The 13,811-nt window shown below is 42.9% G+C and overlaps 1 protein-coding gene across 2 annotated transcripts in view; it reads left to right on the forward strand.

The window, feature by feature from the left end:
- The window catches only part of LOC122809541 (gastrula zinc finger protein XlCGF26.1-like), a 306,301-nt gene that overhangs the window by 140,215 nt on the left and 152,275 nt on the right, over positions 1–13,811 (forward strand). For both annotated transcript variants that reach the window (XM_044081121.1, XM_044081129.1), the window contains exon 5: positions 3,866–5,170. In XM_044081121.1, the coding sequence (XP_043937056.1) occupies positions 3,866–5,170 (1,305 nt within the window). The remainder of the gene's footprint in view (positions 1–3,865; positions 5,171–13,811) is intronic.

Here is a 13,811-nt window from a genome sequence, read left to right on the forward strand (position 1 = left end):
GATTTGGGAAACTTCCCAAACCAAGGTGTGATGCCCCAACACTGGCCCAGAAATCAAGGAGCCTCACTCCTCACCACTAGCACTAGTGGGGGATGTACATTGGGAGGATGACAAGTTACACACACAGTATTTCCAGATGCAGTTTTCTGCATCAAGTGCAATTTCCCTTAAGAGCACACACAGACCACAGTCAGTCAGGGCTGGTTTCTCCCTCTTTCTCCAGATCCCCAGTAAGATTCCCCCACTGGCACAGCTATAGAGTTGAGATCCCAACTGAGTGGTCAAGCGAAAACCTCCAGCACCCTCTCTGTTCAAACCAGTCCTTCGTGTCCTTGCCCAAGTAGGTGAAACCTACACACTTTGAGGTTTGATTTATACACAAACACACACACACACACACACACACACACACACACACACACACACACACACACTGGCACAGGTTTAAAAGCTCTGCCCCCTTCTGCCAAGACTATATCACTGCCACCAACCACGTCCTTATCAGCTACTTTAAGGTCCTTAACAAAGGATGTCCAATCTTACTGTGTAATGTTACTGTCAATACAAATGGTAGTTTGACCAAGAATCTCACAAATATCAGCCACAATTAAAGATTTATATATATTTAAGCAATAACTGATGATGTGGTGTGGTATATTGAAGATTTACCCATGGTTGGTGTGGTTTAATCACGATGGTGAAGCCCGAGTGATTAAATAAAGCCAACCATGGGTAAATCTTCAATATACCACAACCACAGAGAAAAGGAAATTCCTCCTTTCTAGAGAGTAAATACTCATCCTCCAGATCAGACTGTTATTTCCACCTGTCCTTCATCCCATGTTGTCCGAGGGAGTGATAGAACCAGTTCTCTCTTTCAAGTCAGTCACAGTCAGAAATTCAGGCACTGCAGGAGAAATCCAGCCCGCAAAGGAGAATTCTTTACCTTTAACTGCAGTTGCTGTAGGATCTGTTCAGTCAAGAGTGTGAGACACCTCCCTTGGTTACTGTCATCAAAAGCCCCAAAGTGGTCACTATGATTATTCTTGGACAGTTGTAGGTCCTAACACATTGGCATGCATGCTTTTTGAGTCTGGAATGTGTAAGCCAGTTAGGGAAAAGAATAACTTATACTGATAGGCTATTAACTACGTTTTCTAATTTTCCATTTTTCTCTGCTCTTGTTTCAGGCTTTGACAAGGACCAACATGTAGTAGTTTCACTCACACATTCTTGTTGATTCCTACAATGTGTGCAATAAACTGTTTCCATATTAATGGATGTAGTCTCCAACTAGCATTCTCGTCTTTACTACTGGGTCAGAAAAACATGGGTTGTTTTTTTTTTTCTTTCCTTTTCATACAAAACCTCTTCCCCTGCTGATTACTGAGGGGTGACGTTAATATTCATAGGTTCATAGGCTGGTACTAGGCTATCGGCCCTAGGGCCTATACAAGCCTAGCCATAACAATTTCCTGGATATTTCTTCCCACACTGTTTACTTCCCTGGACCCCTGTCTAGCAGGGCAACTGACATGATCCCCGGGGTGAATTTCCTTTCTCCCATCCAATCGTGAAGGTTCCTTTTGAAGAGGGCCAAAGAGGCGCTCTGCTTGACATGTATGAGCAGTCTATTCCAGAGTCTGGGGAGTCTCTGGGTCAGGAAGCTATCCCTCCAGCATACTATGTTTATTGTGATGACAAGATTTAGATCCCTGGATCATGTGACTCTGAGGGATTGGGATTGCTTTAAGTGTAGCATGTCCACCAGCTCTGGGTTTGACATGGCCTTGTATGTTAAGCAGAGATCGCCTCTAAGTAGACAGTATGCGACAGAGTATAGCGTTTTTTTAAGGCGGTCAGCGTAGGGCTTCTGCTTTAGGCCTGTGATACTTTTAGTGAGGTGTTTCTGCGGCCTTTCCAGTTGTTGCAGATGTCTTGAGAGGTACATACCAAATGGGGCGTTGTATTCTATAATGGGTCTAATGAGGGATGAGTACAGTGGGACAATGACCTCCATTTTTCTGGATGAAAAGCCCATAGTGATGAGGTGTGCCACATAGAAGGATATCCTGACTGTTGTGGTGATGTGGTTATTGAAGGTGAGACCACTGTCCACCTGTGTCCCTAAGTCTCTTACCACACTTTCGGTGTTTAGTGTACTGCCACCTATGTGGTAATTCACGGGTACATGTTTTTTCCCAAAGGGGATAACTATGCATTTCTTGGCATTGAGCTTGAGCCCATGGATCTGGCACCAAACATCTGTTTCTGTAAGGCCCTTTTGTAGAGTATCCACATCATTTGGGGATTCAATAATGGCTCCCAGTTTGCAGTCATCTGCGAACTTTGTTAGCCAGAGTCCCTTAGTGTTGGCCTGTACTTCAGAGAAGTAGATGTCAAACAAGAATGGTCCCAGTACTGAACCCTGAGGTACTCCACTTGTCACTTGTCTGGAGCTGGATTTGGAGTCAGCGACTTTTACAGTGTGGGTTCTGTCAGTAAGCCAGTTGGCAACCCATTGAATGATGTAGGGATTAATGCCCAGCTTAGTAAGAGTATCTATGATTCTAGAGTGGGGGATGGTGTCAAAGGCCTTGGCGAGGTCCAGATAGGCTGTGTGGACCACCTTATTCTTGTCCATGGCTATGAAGACTGATTTGAAGAAGTCATTCAGGTTCAGGAGACAAAATCGGCCCTTCACAAACCCAAACTGGGTGGGGTCCAGTGTTTGAAGGTTGCCAATGTCTTTGTTTATAAGTTCCATTCTCATTGCACTGTTACCTGGTCTGTCTCCCTTCAGTGTACCTTATTTCAAACCCAGTTCTCCTGTGTTGCAGGTAATCAACTTTCCACTGAGCTAGTGAATTACTTATATCTGTGAATTTTGATCAGTAGCTTTATACCATATTTGATTGTGGTATGTTTCTCTTCTCGACATCACTACATAAGCTCCTTCATGCTGACATCTTTCCTCCTGTTGCTGCTAAATCGTCTGTATAGATCTGATTCATTTACTTCCTCAAAGGCTATCATTTATACTTTCTATAACTAAAAGAGCATTCTACAGTATTGGTCCTGCTGTTTTGAACTCTGTACCTGATGACATAAAAAAATCATATTCCCTTGCTTCAGAAACTCTACTAACCCAGTGACAGACTCCATGTAATTTAAAGTGTTGTAATGCATTAACACCTCTTGCTCAAAACTGTACTATCTATTCAAGCTTTTCTCTTGTACTAATGCACCCTTATCTCCTTTTGTTCTGTTTTTCAAGGAGCCTCACTCCTCACCACTAGCACCAGTGGGGGATGTACATTGGGAGGATGACAAGTTACACACACAGTATTTCCAGATGCAGTTTTCTGCATCAAACGCTTCTTTTCAACATCTCCATTAATGAACTATCTAATCACTCAAACTCTGCCATAGTAGTGCAATATGCAGACAATGCCACCTTAATCTGTCATGCCCAACACCTACTTAACCAAACCATACACTGTAAATTCCAAGCATTGTGACATTTAATCTGTCTTGTGGTCCGTTGTCTCCGGACCACCCTGCTCACTTTGGTAACAAATGATAAATACATTTCTAAGTGTATAATTAAATAACAAAGTACCCATGCTTAGGATTATTCTTCTAGCTCTCAGAAAATTCAAATCTAGACTCACAGCAGGAGAAAAAGTAGTCTTAATAGTGATAGCAATATTATAATCTAGTTTTCACTGTAATGCGTTTGCTTTAAATTCATTTATCTTGCTTCAGTGACTGGTCAGCTTTTTAGCAAAATCATCAGTTTGTGTTTTTTTTCCCTTCGTTTGACTACTAAATAGTGACATGCTTTTTTCTGTCCTGTTTCCAGGATCTGTGGATTATAAGAAGGAACATCAATTGCAACTCCTTTCCCAGCAACAGAACATTGCAAGAGAACAAGCTTTCCACAGAGATTTATTAAAGCATCAGCAAATTTGCCGGGATCTAAAACCTTTCAAGTGTAGTACCTGTGGAAAGAGTTTTAAATTGCTGCATCTGCTCACAGCTCACCAGAGTGTCCACAGTGCAATGAAGCCTCCGGAATGCAGTGACACCAAATATGACCTTGCTGTACCTCAGCAAATTCAAAAGAAAATAAAGATGCCAAGACAGAAATGTTGCCTGTGTACTGATTGTGGGAAGAGTTTTGCAAGGAATTCAGATCTAAAAAAGCACAGAAGAATTCACACAGGAGAGCGGCCATTTTCATGTACACACTGTGGAAAGAGCTTCAGAGATGTATCAAATTTTCATAGGCACCAGCGTATTGAAACTGCAGAGAAGCCTTTTATGTGTGATACTTGTGGAATGAAATTTAGACTAATAAGGCAACTTAATAGTCACAAACGTATTCATGCGGTGCAAGAACCTTTTATATGTACTGAATGTGGGAAGAGTTTTAGGCTAATGAAGTTGCTCAAAGTTCATCAGCGTAGTCATGCTAAAGAGAAAACATTTTTGTGCATGGAATGTGGGAAGAGCTTTAGACTGTTGAGTTTATTCACAGCTCATCATTTAATGCATACCAGAGAGAGGCCTTTTGCATGTGTAGAATGTGGGAAGAGTTTTAGAGTGAAAAGTTTGCTAACAGCTCATAATTGCTCTCACACCAAACTGAAATCCTTTCACTGCAACATCTGTGGCAAGAATTTCACAACCAGAACTAGTCTGTCATCCCATCAGCAAATTCATTCAGGTGGGAGAATCCAGAAAAGTAAAACTTATGAATGTACTGACTGCGGTAAGACCTTTGGAAGGGCCTCAGACCTGAACAAGCACCATCGAACTCACACAGGGGAAAGGCCATTTGCTTGTTCTGAGTGTGGAAAGTGTTTTGGAGATGTATCAAACCTTCATAAGCACAGGCGTACTCACACCAAAGAGAAATACCCATTTAAGTGCGGTGACTGCGGTAAGAGTTTTAAACTGAAGCGCTTTCTCACAGCTCACAGGACAATTCATACTGGCGAAAGACCTTTTCTGTGTACTGTATGTGGGAAGAGCTTTAGCTTGATCAGGATGCTTTTAGCTCATAAACAGACTCACACAATCAAGAAGACTTTCCAGTGCAATATATGCGGTGAGACATTTACCAGTGAGTCTAATTTGACTGAGCACCAACAGATCCACTCAGGTGAGGAAATGTCAGAGAAAAGTATTCTATGTGTTGTGGTTAAGCCAAAAGCTCTTTATAGAATTTGCAAATTTAGCATTGGAAAAATGCTCATTCTAAGTCTGAATGTAGGTTTAGCGATATGTCACATTTACATAAGCAGCAGGAATTCATTTTTAGAGTAAAAGCAGTCAGCAATTGTACAAAAAGTTTAACTTTGATTGGTATACGTTATGTGTTTACATTGATGGAATCATTATGGAGAAATGACAGTCTGATTTGTGAGTTTCTTTTAGCAGTAAAATAAACTATACACTTTTTCCATGCCCATTACATATGTGTTAATACTCAGAGAAACACCGTTTGAATTTCAGTAGATAGGTTGCCTTTCTGCTCAATTTAAGAAACTTATGAAGTGTAACCTGCTACTGCCCATTCTTGCACATAGAAAGAAAGCTTCACATTTTGTTGGATGCACCACTTTCTGGATGAAAAAGAAAATTTCTAAATAAAAAAAATCTACATTACCATATACAGAATGTAAGAAATATGGAAATAAGTTACAGATATCCATCTGCTCAACTTAGATGTCTCTTGCAGCACCGTAAAATCATTTTTTAATCCTAGCTATTTATGCTTTCTTTAACCTATCCAACGAATTTATGATTTTTTTTTTATTTGTTATTGTTTGCCCCAGTATTTTTGCTAAGAGTTTTTTTTTTCCACACAGTTGTTAATCAAGTGTGCCTACTGGCCCAAAGTATCCATTTTCAGTGGCGTTTTGAGAGCACTGTGTGGTTAAGTGATTACCTAGACTCACACAGTAGGCAAATGGAGGTGGACGAAAGCAAACCCTGTACCATGGACTGCATGAAACAGATCGCCAACAGTTCAGAGGCTTAATCCTGTCTGCTAACTGCCAGTCATCTTACATCTGCAACCCTTTCTCCGAAGAATGTTTTGCACCTCCCTTCAATCTGCCATCCATCTTCTTCTGGATACTTCTTGTTTCAAGCAGATTTTGTGAGAAAGGTGCAACCTTGTGCCAGCAATATTTGTAACATGCATACACTAACTCTGCTGTGCCTGTAGAATCTTAAAAGATGTTATCCTTTCTGACCTATTACTCATTCACATGTTCAATGGTAGCACGAACAAGAGAGATCAGTCTCTTTGCAATATAAAGACGACATGTTGGAAAGAGAGGCATGTATCACAGAGAGTATCACTTCTATGGAATGTTAAGCAAAGTACTCATCTATTGAAATGTAATTTGGATAGAAAGGAAGGAAAACCCCCAGTATAGCACCCATGTCCCTTATGAATAGGGGCAATAAATAAATGTCCTAATGTATCTTTGTTCTGCCTGCCTCTTGGCTACTCATACACAAAACACATGGGCCAAAAAACTACCATGGTAATGTAAGGCTAGGTTTCTTACGATCATCACAGGCCAGTAGCCTAGTATGTATGTATGTATGAACCTATGAACACAGAACTAGGCAACAGAAAAGGGCTGAATGGCCATGCTAGTCTGTTCATTTTCTTTGCTTCTTGAACACATTATACATCCTAGTTTGCTAACATCTTTTTCACACCATACGATTTTTACCACGATTCTGATAAAATTCCACTGACTGAATTTGTAGCCCTTAGAGCATCGAGACTACAAGTTCAAAAAGGGGAATATATGTTAAGGCAAAGTTTGTGAAGCCCTGGAGTATTTCCTTTATTCCAAGTTACAGAGATCATGGAAGAGATAAGTGGCAAGGGTAGGAAAGGAGCAGGGGTGCAGGTCTCTTGTAGAAATGCTGTAATTACAGAATGTTGTGATAGTAACTGTTTGTCTTTCCTAATCACAATTTGTGTTTTGTAGCTGAGGAAGTCACAAACGTATGTCACAAACTTCCAAAATGGAACCATTTTTTAACACAAAGGGGACTGTTTTTGATATTCACATTTTTTTCTGAAACATTGCTGTGTTCTTCGTAGGTATCACTGCTGTAATATGATTCATATTGGGCAGATCCTCAGTGTTAGGCAGGGTATCTGCCCCACTATCAAGACATTTGATGCACTGGAAGTCTGAAAGTCTAGCCAGATATCTTTTTGCAGCTATATTTTTTATGTTGTATTTACTCTTTATATTTTTATTCTCTATGTATGTCTGTAGTTATGTGTGTATGCATTTATTTTCATTTGTTAATTGATTAAACCCATCGGGTACAAGATTGTTTTCAGGGGGTAACTAGGGAAAGTGTCTAGTTAAGTGACTTGCTCATAGTCACACAGTAGGCAAATAGAGGCTTAATTCTGTAATCCAGGGTTTGATTCCCTCTGTGAAGACTGGTAGAGAAGGGTGAAGGCTGACAGCCTAGCCAGATAGAAATGTGCAGACAATTCTATCATTTGTAAATATGAATGGAAACTGCAGCCTTGTTGTCTTAAATGTAAAGAAATACTGTTACATGTAGAACTGGAAATAAATGTGACAACAGTGCTCTCTACTGACCAAAGTAAAGCCTGTAGTGACCCTTTGAAGTGATAGTGGTGCCGAAAAGTCTAGATGAAGAAATTATTTCTATTGTTTTAACCAAGAGTGAAATTGCTAGATTTAAACATGCAAATGTATTTTTATTGCTTTGTTCCTGACCAGCTGCAAAATAACAAAAGGTGGATGTTAAGAATGTAAATGTAGTTAATGTGTAGCCTGGGAACACCAGGAAAGTGTAAAAGATTATGTAATGTTTATCAGAACTGCAATAGCAGTTTAAACAGAGAGAATCAGAAGGCATTAATCATTTTTGTCTTGATATCCAACTTATCAGCACTCTGCCTGTTGTCTTATGTAAGTTATGTTAGACTTGTGTTTTATTTTAGAGATAGCTAAAATTAAAAATATTAGACTGCTTTTCTGCGATGTCAGAACTTTACTACTGCATTGTTTTAAGTATTTCTGTGTGATCTCTGAGCTCTTGTCTAGCACTGTGTAGTAGAAAGTATTGTCTTGTGATTTTAATTATGTATTATTAAATATTTTAAACATTTCAACTGTGGCTGTTTTGTGTAGAGGTAGTTTAAGCTCTTTAGAGTACTTGTATGCCTTTGGTAAAACTGTACAAAGCCACTCGTATAGCTTTAATCTGGGCTATACTGCCAATTGGATAATAATATTGCACAGTAACAATTGGACACTCTTTTAAGGACCTTTGAGTAGCTGATAAATATTAGCTGGGTGGTGTCAGCAATTACTACCGTATAGTCTGGGTAAAAAGGGCACAGCTGGAGAACCTGTGCCAGCCTTCCCCAGAAGTATCTGTGTGGTTGTGTAAACTCTTACCTCAAAGTATGTGTGTCAGCTACTTGGGCAGGGACACGTAGCACTGGTTGGACAGAGAAGGTGCTGGAGATTTTAGATTGCCCAGCTAGGCTGAGATCTGGACCCTATAACTGTGCCAGTGGGAGTCTTATTGGGGACCTGGGGAGCAAGGAAGCAACCAGCCCCGCCTGTGATCTCTGTGTGCTCTTAAGGGAAATTGCACTTTACTGTGTGTATTTGTTATCCTTTCCTCATACATGAGACACCCTCTCTGGTGTTAGTGGTGAGAATTGAGGCTCCTTGATTGCTGGGCCAGGGCACGGGCATCACATATTAATTGGTGGCAGTGGTTGGGATATCCTCACATTTGTGTTTGGCAGTGATCGGATATCCATATCACATATTTATTAGTTGGCAAATACTAATTGGCTTGTAGTGGTGTGGGTAGAGTGAATCCTGTAGCTTGTGTACAGTGTGCTTTAAAGGTGTTTTGTACTCTAAAACAGCCACGCAGTGAATACTCAGAGTTCATATCACAATTGTTTTATTTCTTTTGTTAGCTTAGTTAGTCTGGGTGAGCAGGCAGCATGTCAGCAGAGGAGTATGGAAAGCTGCCAAGGAGCCAGCCGGTGGAGATATGCCAGGCTAGAGGACTGGTGCATGGAAACCTGACTAAGGCAGACCTGATTGCAGCCTTGGTTACAGTTGCATCAGAAAACAGCAACCAGGAAGATAATCAGACTGGCAGTAGAGATATAATTTCCTTGGAGAATGGACAGCTCAACCTTTCTGTAGTGGACTTAAAAATCCAGCTGGAGCTAAAGATACTTGAGTTGGAGGCTGGGCATGTGAAATTAGAAGCAAATGAGAGACTGTGATGTTTACAGGCTGAGGAGAATGAGAAACTCTTATGTCTGCAAGTTGAGGAACAAGAGAGACAGAGGCAGCATAAGAAGGAGATGCTGACTCTTCATCAGAGTCATGGAGGTAATGGGGAAGGGAGTAACTGGAACCTAGAAGCACAAAAGGTCAGTAAATTTCTTTTGCAGTTTAAAGAGGGGGATAATTTTGATAGTTTCATTCATATGTTTGAGAGGGTATGTAAACAGTATGAAGTTGACCAAGGGTACTGGGTTCAGTTCCTGACCCTCTTAAACCATGGTAAAGCTGTAACTGCATTAGCTAAAATGTCTGATGTTGCATGTTTTGATTATACTGCTGTTAAGAAATGTCTTTTAGAACTATTTAAGCTAACACCTGAAACATATAGGAAAAGGTTTCGTGAGCATAGATGCAAGGCAGATGAAAGTGTGTGTGTGAATATGTTGCTGAATTGAGCACTTATTTCCATAGGTGGGTGAGTGGATATCAGGTCACCACTTTTGAAGGGCTGGCAGACCTTTTGATGAGGGAACAAGCCCTTAGCACTTTGCCTGAGGACATGAGGATCTGGTTAGCTGATAGGCAATGTGCTACTTCAGATGAGTTGGGGAAGAAGGGAGACCTATACCTGGCAAGCAGGGCAGCCCTGCACAGGAAGGTGGCCCCCAGTACTGCTCATGGGTCTAAAGGAACCCATGGTGGGCAGCACAGACTGCCCCAACAGAATCTGCCATTAGCAGGGGAAGCCACTAGTCCAGGTACACATCCAGGAGCTAGGGTTAAATGTTTTGAATGCAACCAGTGGGGCCATGTGGCATACAGGTGTGCACAGAGGCAAGGTGGGGAACCAAAGGTGAGGGAGCCAGTAAATGGGAAAGACAAAATGCCAATATTAGGTTGTCTTAAGGCAGCAGGGGTACCAAACTACCATCCTGCAGATGTCCTGACAAGGAAGGATTTGGATGAGGCAGTACCATGTACTTATGCAGTTACACACGGTCAGGCTAGGAGATAAGCATGTGGGTCTGGTAGACTGAGGGAGACCCAGACAGACTGCATACTTGCAGGCAGGACTGGTGAGGTGGTTACTTCAGGGAGTGAGCTACACTGTAGCTGTGAAACTGAAGATGAGCCACAGCTGCTTGTGGGTACTGATGGTCCCTTGGACAGAGTGACTGCAAAGGTAGAAGTGAGTAGTAATACCCAGGCTGACAGTGAGGCACCACTGTCAGAGGATGCCAGACTTCCTGTGGAAGGGGAGCTGGAAAGGGGTACAAGAGAGAGTTGAGACAGGCTCAGATCTCAGACCCTACATTCCAAGGCCTGAGGCAGGTAGCTAGGGAGGCATCTGATTCTCAAGGAAAGGGGGAATCTGTATACTGGGACAAAGGGTTACTATACAGAGAGTGGACCCCTGAGGGTGGGCTAGAAGGTGAGAGAATACAGCAGTTGGTAGTGCCTAGAGCCTACCATCTGACGCTTCTAGCCATAGCCCATGATTTTCCTTTTGCAGGTCATATGGGCATAAAACATAGAAAGAGGCATATTTTGCAGAGCTTCTATTTGCCTGGAATTTCCAGAGATGTAACAGGGTACTGCAGGACCTGTGATTAGTGCCAAAAGGTAGGCAAGGCAGGAGACAAGGTGAGAGCTCCTTTGATGACTTTGGCTGTGATTGAGGAGCCATTTCAGAGGGTAGCTATGGATATTGTGGGTCCTCTGAGTACCACAAGTTCCACAGAGAAAACAAAGTATATCCTAGTGGTAGTAGATTATGCTACATGATACCCTGAGGCAGTGGCTTTGTCCTCCATTGAGACAGAGAAGGTGGCAAATACTTTGTTAGAGATTTTCAGCAGGGTAGGTTTCCCAAAAGAACTACTGACTGACAGAGGTGCCAATTGTATGTCAGACCTGCTGGCTTGTCTGTGAAAGTCCTGTGGGTTGAAGCACATGAAGACCACCCCTACCATTCCCAGACTAATGGTCTTGTTGAGAGATTAAACTCTACAATCAAGTCCATGCTACGGGCATTTGCAGATCAGTTTAAGAGTGAGTGGGACAAATATTTGCCCCATCTGTTGTTTGCTTACAGAGAAGTTCCCCAGTAATCCAGTTTTTTCACCCTCTGAGTTGCTATATGAGCATAGGGTGAGGGGACCTCTAGATTTAATTTGAGATGACTGGGAAGGTGAGTGTGAGGAGTCTGTTGTGGCTTACGCCCTAAATTTCAGGACAAGGCTCAGGGAACTCATGGGCTTGGCCCAGGAGGACCTGGGAAAACCCCAGCAACAGAAAAAGGTGTGGTATGACAGGAGTGCTCAAGCTAGAGAGTATGCTGTGGGGCAGCAGCTAACGGTTCTCATTCCTGTCAGACACAACAAGCTGCAAGCAGCTTGGGAGGGTCTCTACAAGGTGGTAGGAAAGGTAAGTGATGTTATCTACATGGTGGAACTGCTAGGTAGATGGCAGGGGCACAAATTGTACCATGTTAACATGATGAAACCTTACCATGACAGGAAGGCCCTTGTGCTGAGCATTTGCAGTGGATTGCAGGAGGAGTATGAGGGAGATCTGGGGACTGATCTCCTCAGTGAGGCTCAGGCAGACACCTCAGTGGAAGGAGTAGCAATGTCCCAGCAGCTATCTCCTACCCAGATTTGAACAATCCAAGCAGTGTTGCAGGAATATGGGGACATGTTCACTGGGAAACCAGAGTGCACCCACCTAGTGCAGCACCAGGTGGGTACAGGACCCCAAAGGCCTATTAGGCAAGCCCCTTATAGGATGCCTGAGAGAGTCAGACAGACCCTGAGGGAGGAGGTACTGGAGATGTTGGAACTAGCGGGTGATTCAAGAGTCCAACAGTCCCTGGTCCTCCTCAGTGGTGCTGGTGCCAAAGAAGGATGGCAGCACCAGGTTCTGTGTGGACTACAGTAAATTAAGTAGTCACACAGAGACGGATGCTTACCCCATGCCTAGGACAAATGAGGCCCTAGAGCAGCTGGGTGGGGCTAAGTATCTTACAACTATTGATCTTACCGGGTCTATATTAGATCATCAAAGTGTTAATACTTCAAATGGTCTAATATCGACCTGAAAACAGCGACTGCTGAAAATAGCGATGCTGCAGATAACCAAATTTTTTCCTAGGGAAAGAATTTGGTTGTCCGTTACTGTGGCTTCTCTATTTTCAGCACTGTGGTGGAAAGTTATGGGTTGGGTTCAGGCAAGTGTGCGATTATGCGGACATTAGGGTTAGGGAGGGGTATGTGAGTTAGGGTTAGGCCGCGGGTGAGGTGAGTGTGCAATAGTGATAGACTTTAGCATTAGGGCGAGGAATGTTAGGCTTATGGTGCGGGTGAGGTGAGTGTGCAATAGTGACAGACTTTAGGGTTAGGGCGGGGTATGTGAGTTAGGGTTAGGGCGGGTGAGGTGAGTGTGCGATAGTGACAGACCTTAGGGTTAGGGTTTGGTTTAAGGATAGTGGATAGATAGCACTGTATGTACAGTTTAGTGTAGGGTTAGATGTAGGATTTTAAGTGTATGTGTGTGGATTGCTGTTTTTTTGGTGTGCTTGTGTTGTGTGTGTGTTTCTCAGAACAGTGAATTTTTTCCCAGGGAAAAAAATTCGCTGTTCTGAGCCTTCAGTGTTTTTAGAGTTCGTGGTTAGCAGTTCAGGGTTGTGGTACTCAATGTTGAGCTGTTTCATTGAACTTATATAGACCCATCTTACAAAGGGTTACTGGCAGGTGCCTTTGACTCCCAGTGCTAGAGAGAAGTCAGCCTTTGTAACTCCTTTTGGCTTGTATGAGTTCACAAAACTACTCTTGGGGCTGAAGAATGCCCCAGCGACATTCCAGAGGCTGGTAGATTGTATCCGAGCAGGAACAGGAGGGTTTTCCTTCGCTTACTTATATGATATTGCCATCTACAGCCATTCCTGGCCAGAGCATCTTCAGCATGTCAGGGAGGTGCTGGACAGACTACAGAGGGCAGGGCTGACCATTAAGCCGAGCAAATGTCAGGTGGGTATGGCAGAGGTCTCCTACCTAGGACATAGAGTGGGGAGTGGTAAGAGAAGGCCAGAACCTGCCAAAGTGGAAGCCATTCAGGCATGGCCTGCACCTGTTACTAAAAAGCAGGTGAGGGCATTTTTAGGGACAGCAGGGTATTACAGAAAGTTCGTCCCCAGTTATAGTACCATAGCTGTTCCTCTCACAGACCTGACAAGGAAGAACAGGCCAGATAAGGTAGTGTGGACCCCAGCATGTGAGCAGGCATTCCAGAAGCTTAAAGAAACTTTGGGAGGATCCCCTGTGTTAGCCAGTCCAGATTACAGCAAAGAATTTGTTGTACAGGTGGATGCTTCAAACCATGGGGTGGGGGCTGTACTTAGCCAGATTTCTTCAGAGGGTGGGAAGAGTACCCAGTGGTCTATCTCAGTCATAAGCTCCAACC

This window comes from Protopterus annectens, chromosome 1.part1 (assembly GCF_019279795.1).
Source record: "Protopterus annectens isolate FY-2018-M chromosome 1.part1, PAN1.0, whole genome shotgun sequence".
In the NCBI taxonomy this organism is placed as follows: domain Eukaryota; kingdom Metazoa; phylum Chordata; order Ceratodontiformes; family Protopteridae; genus Protopterus; species Protopterus annectens.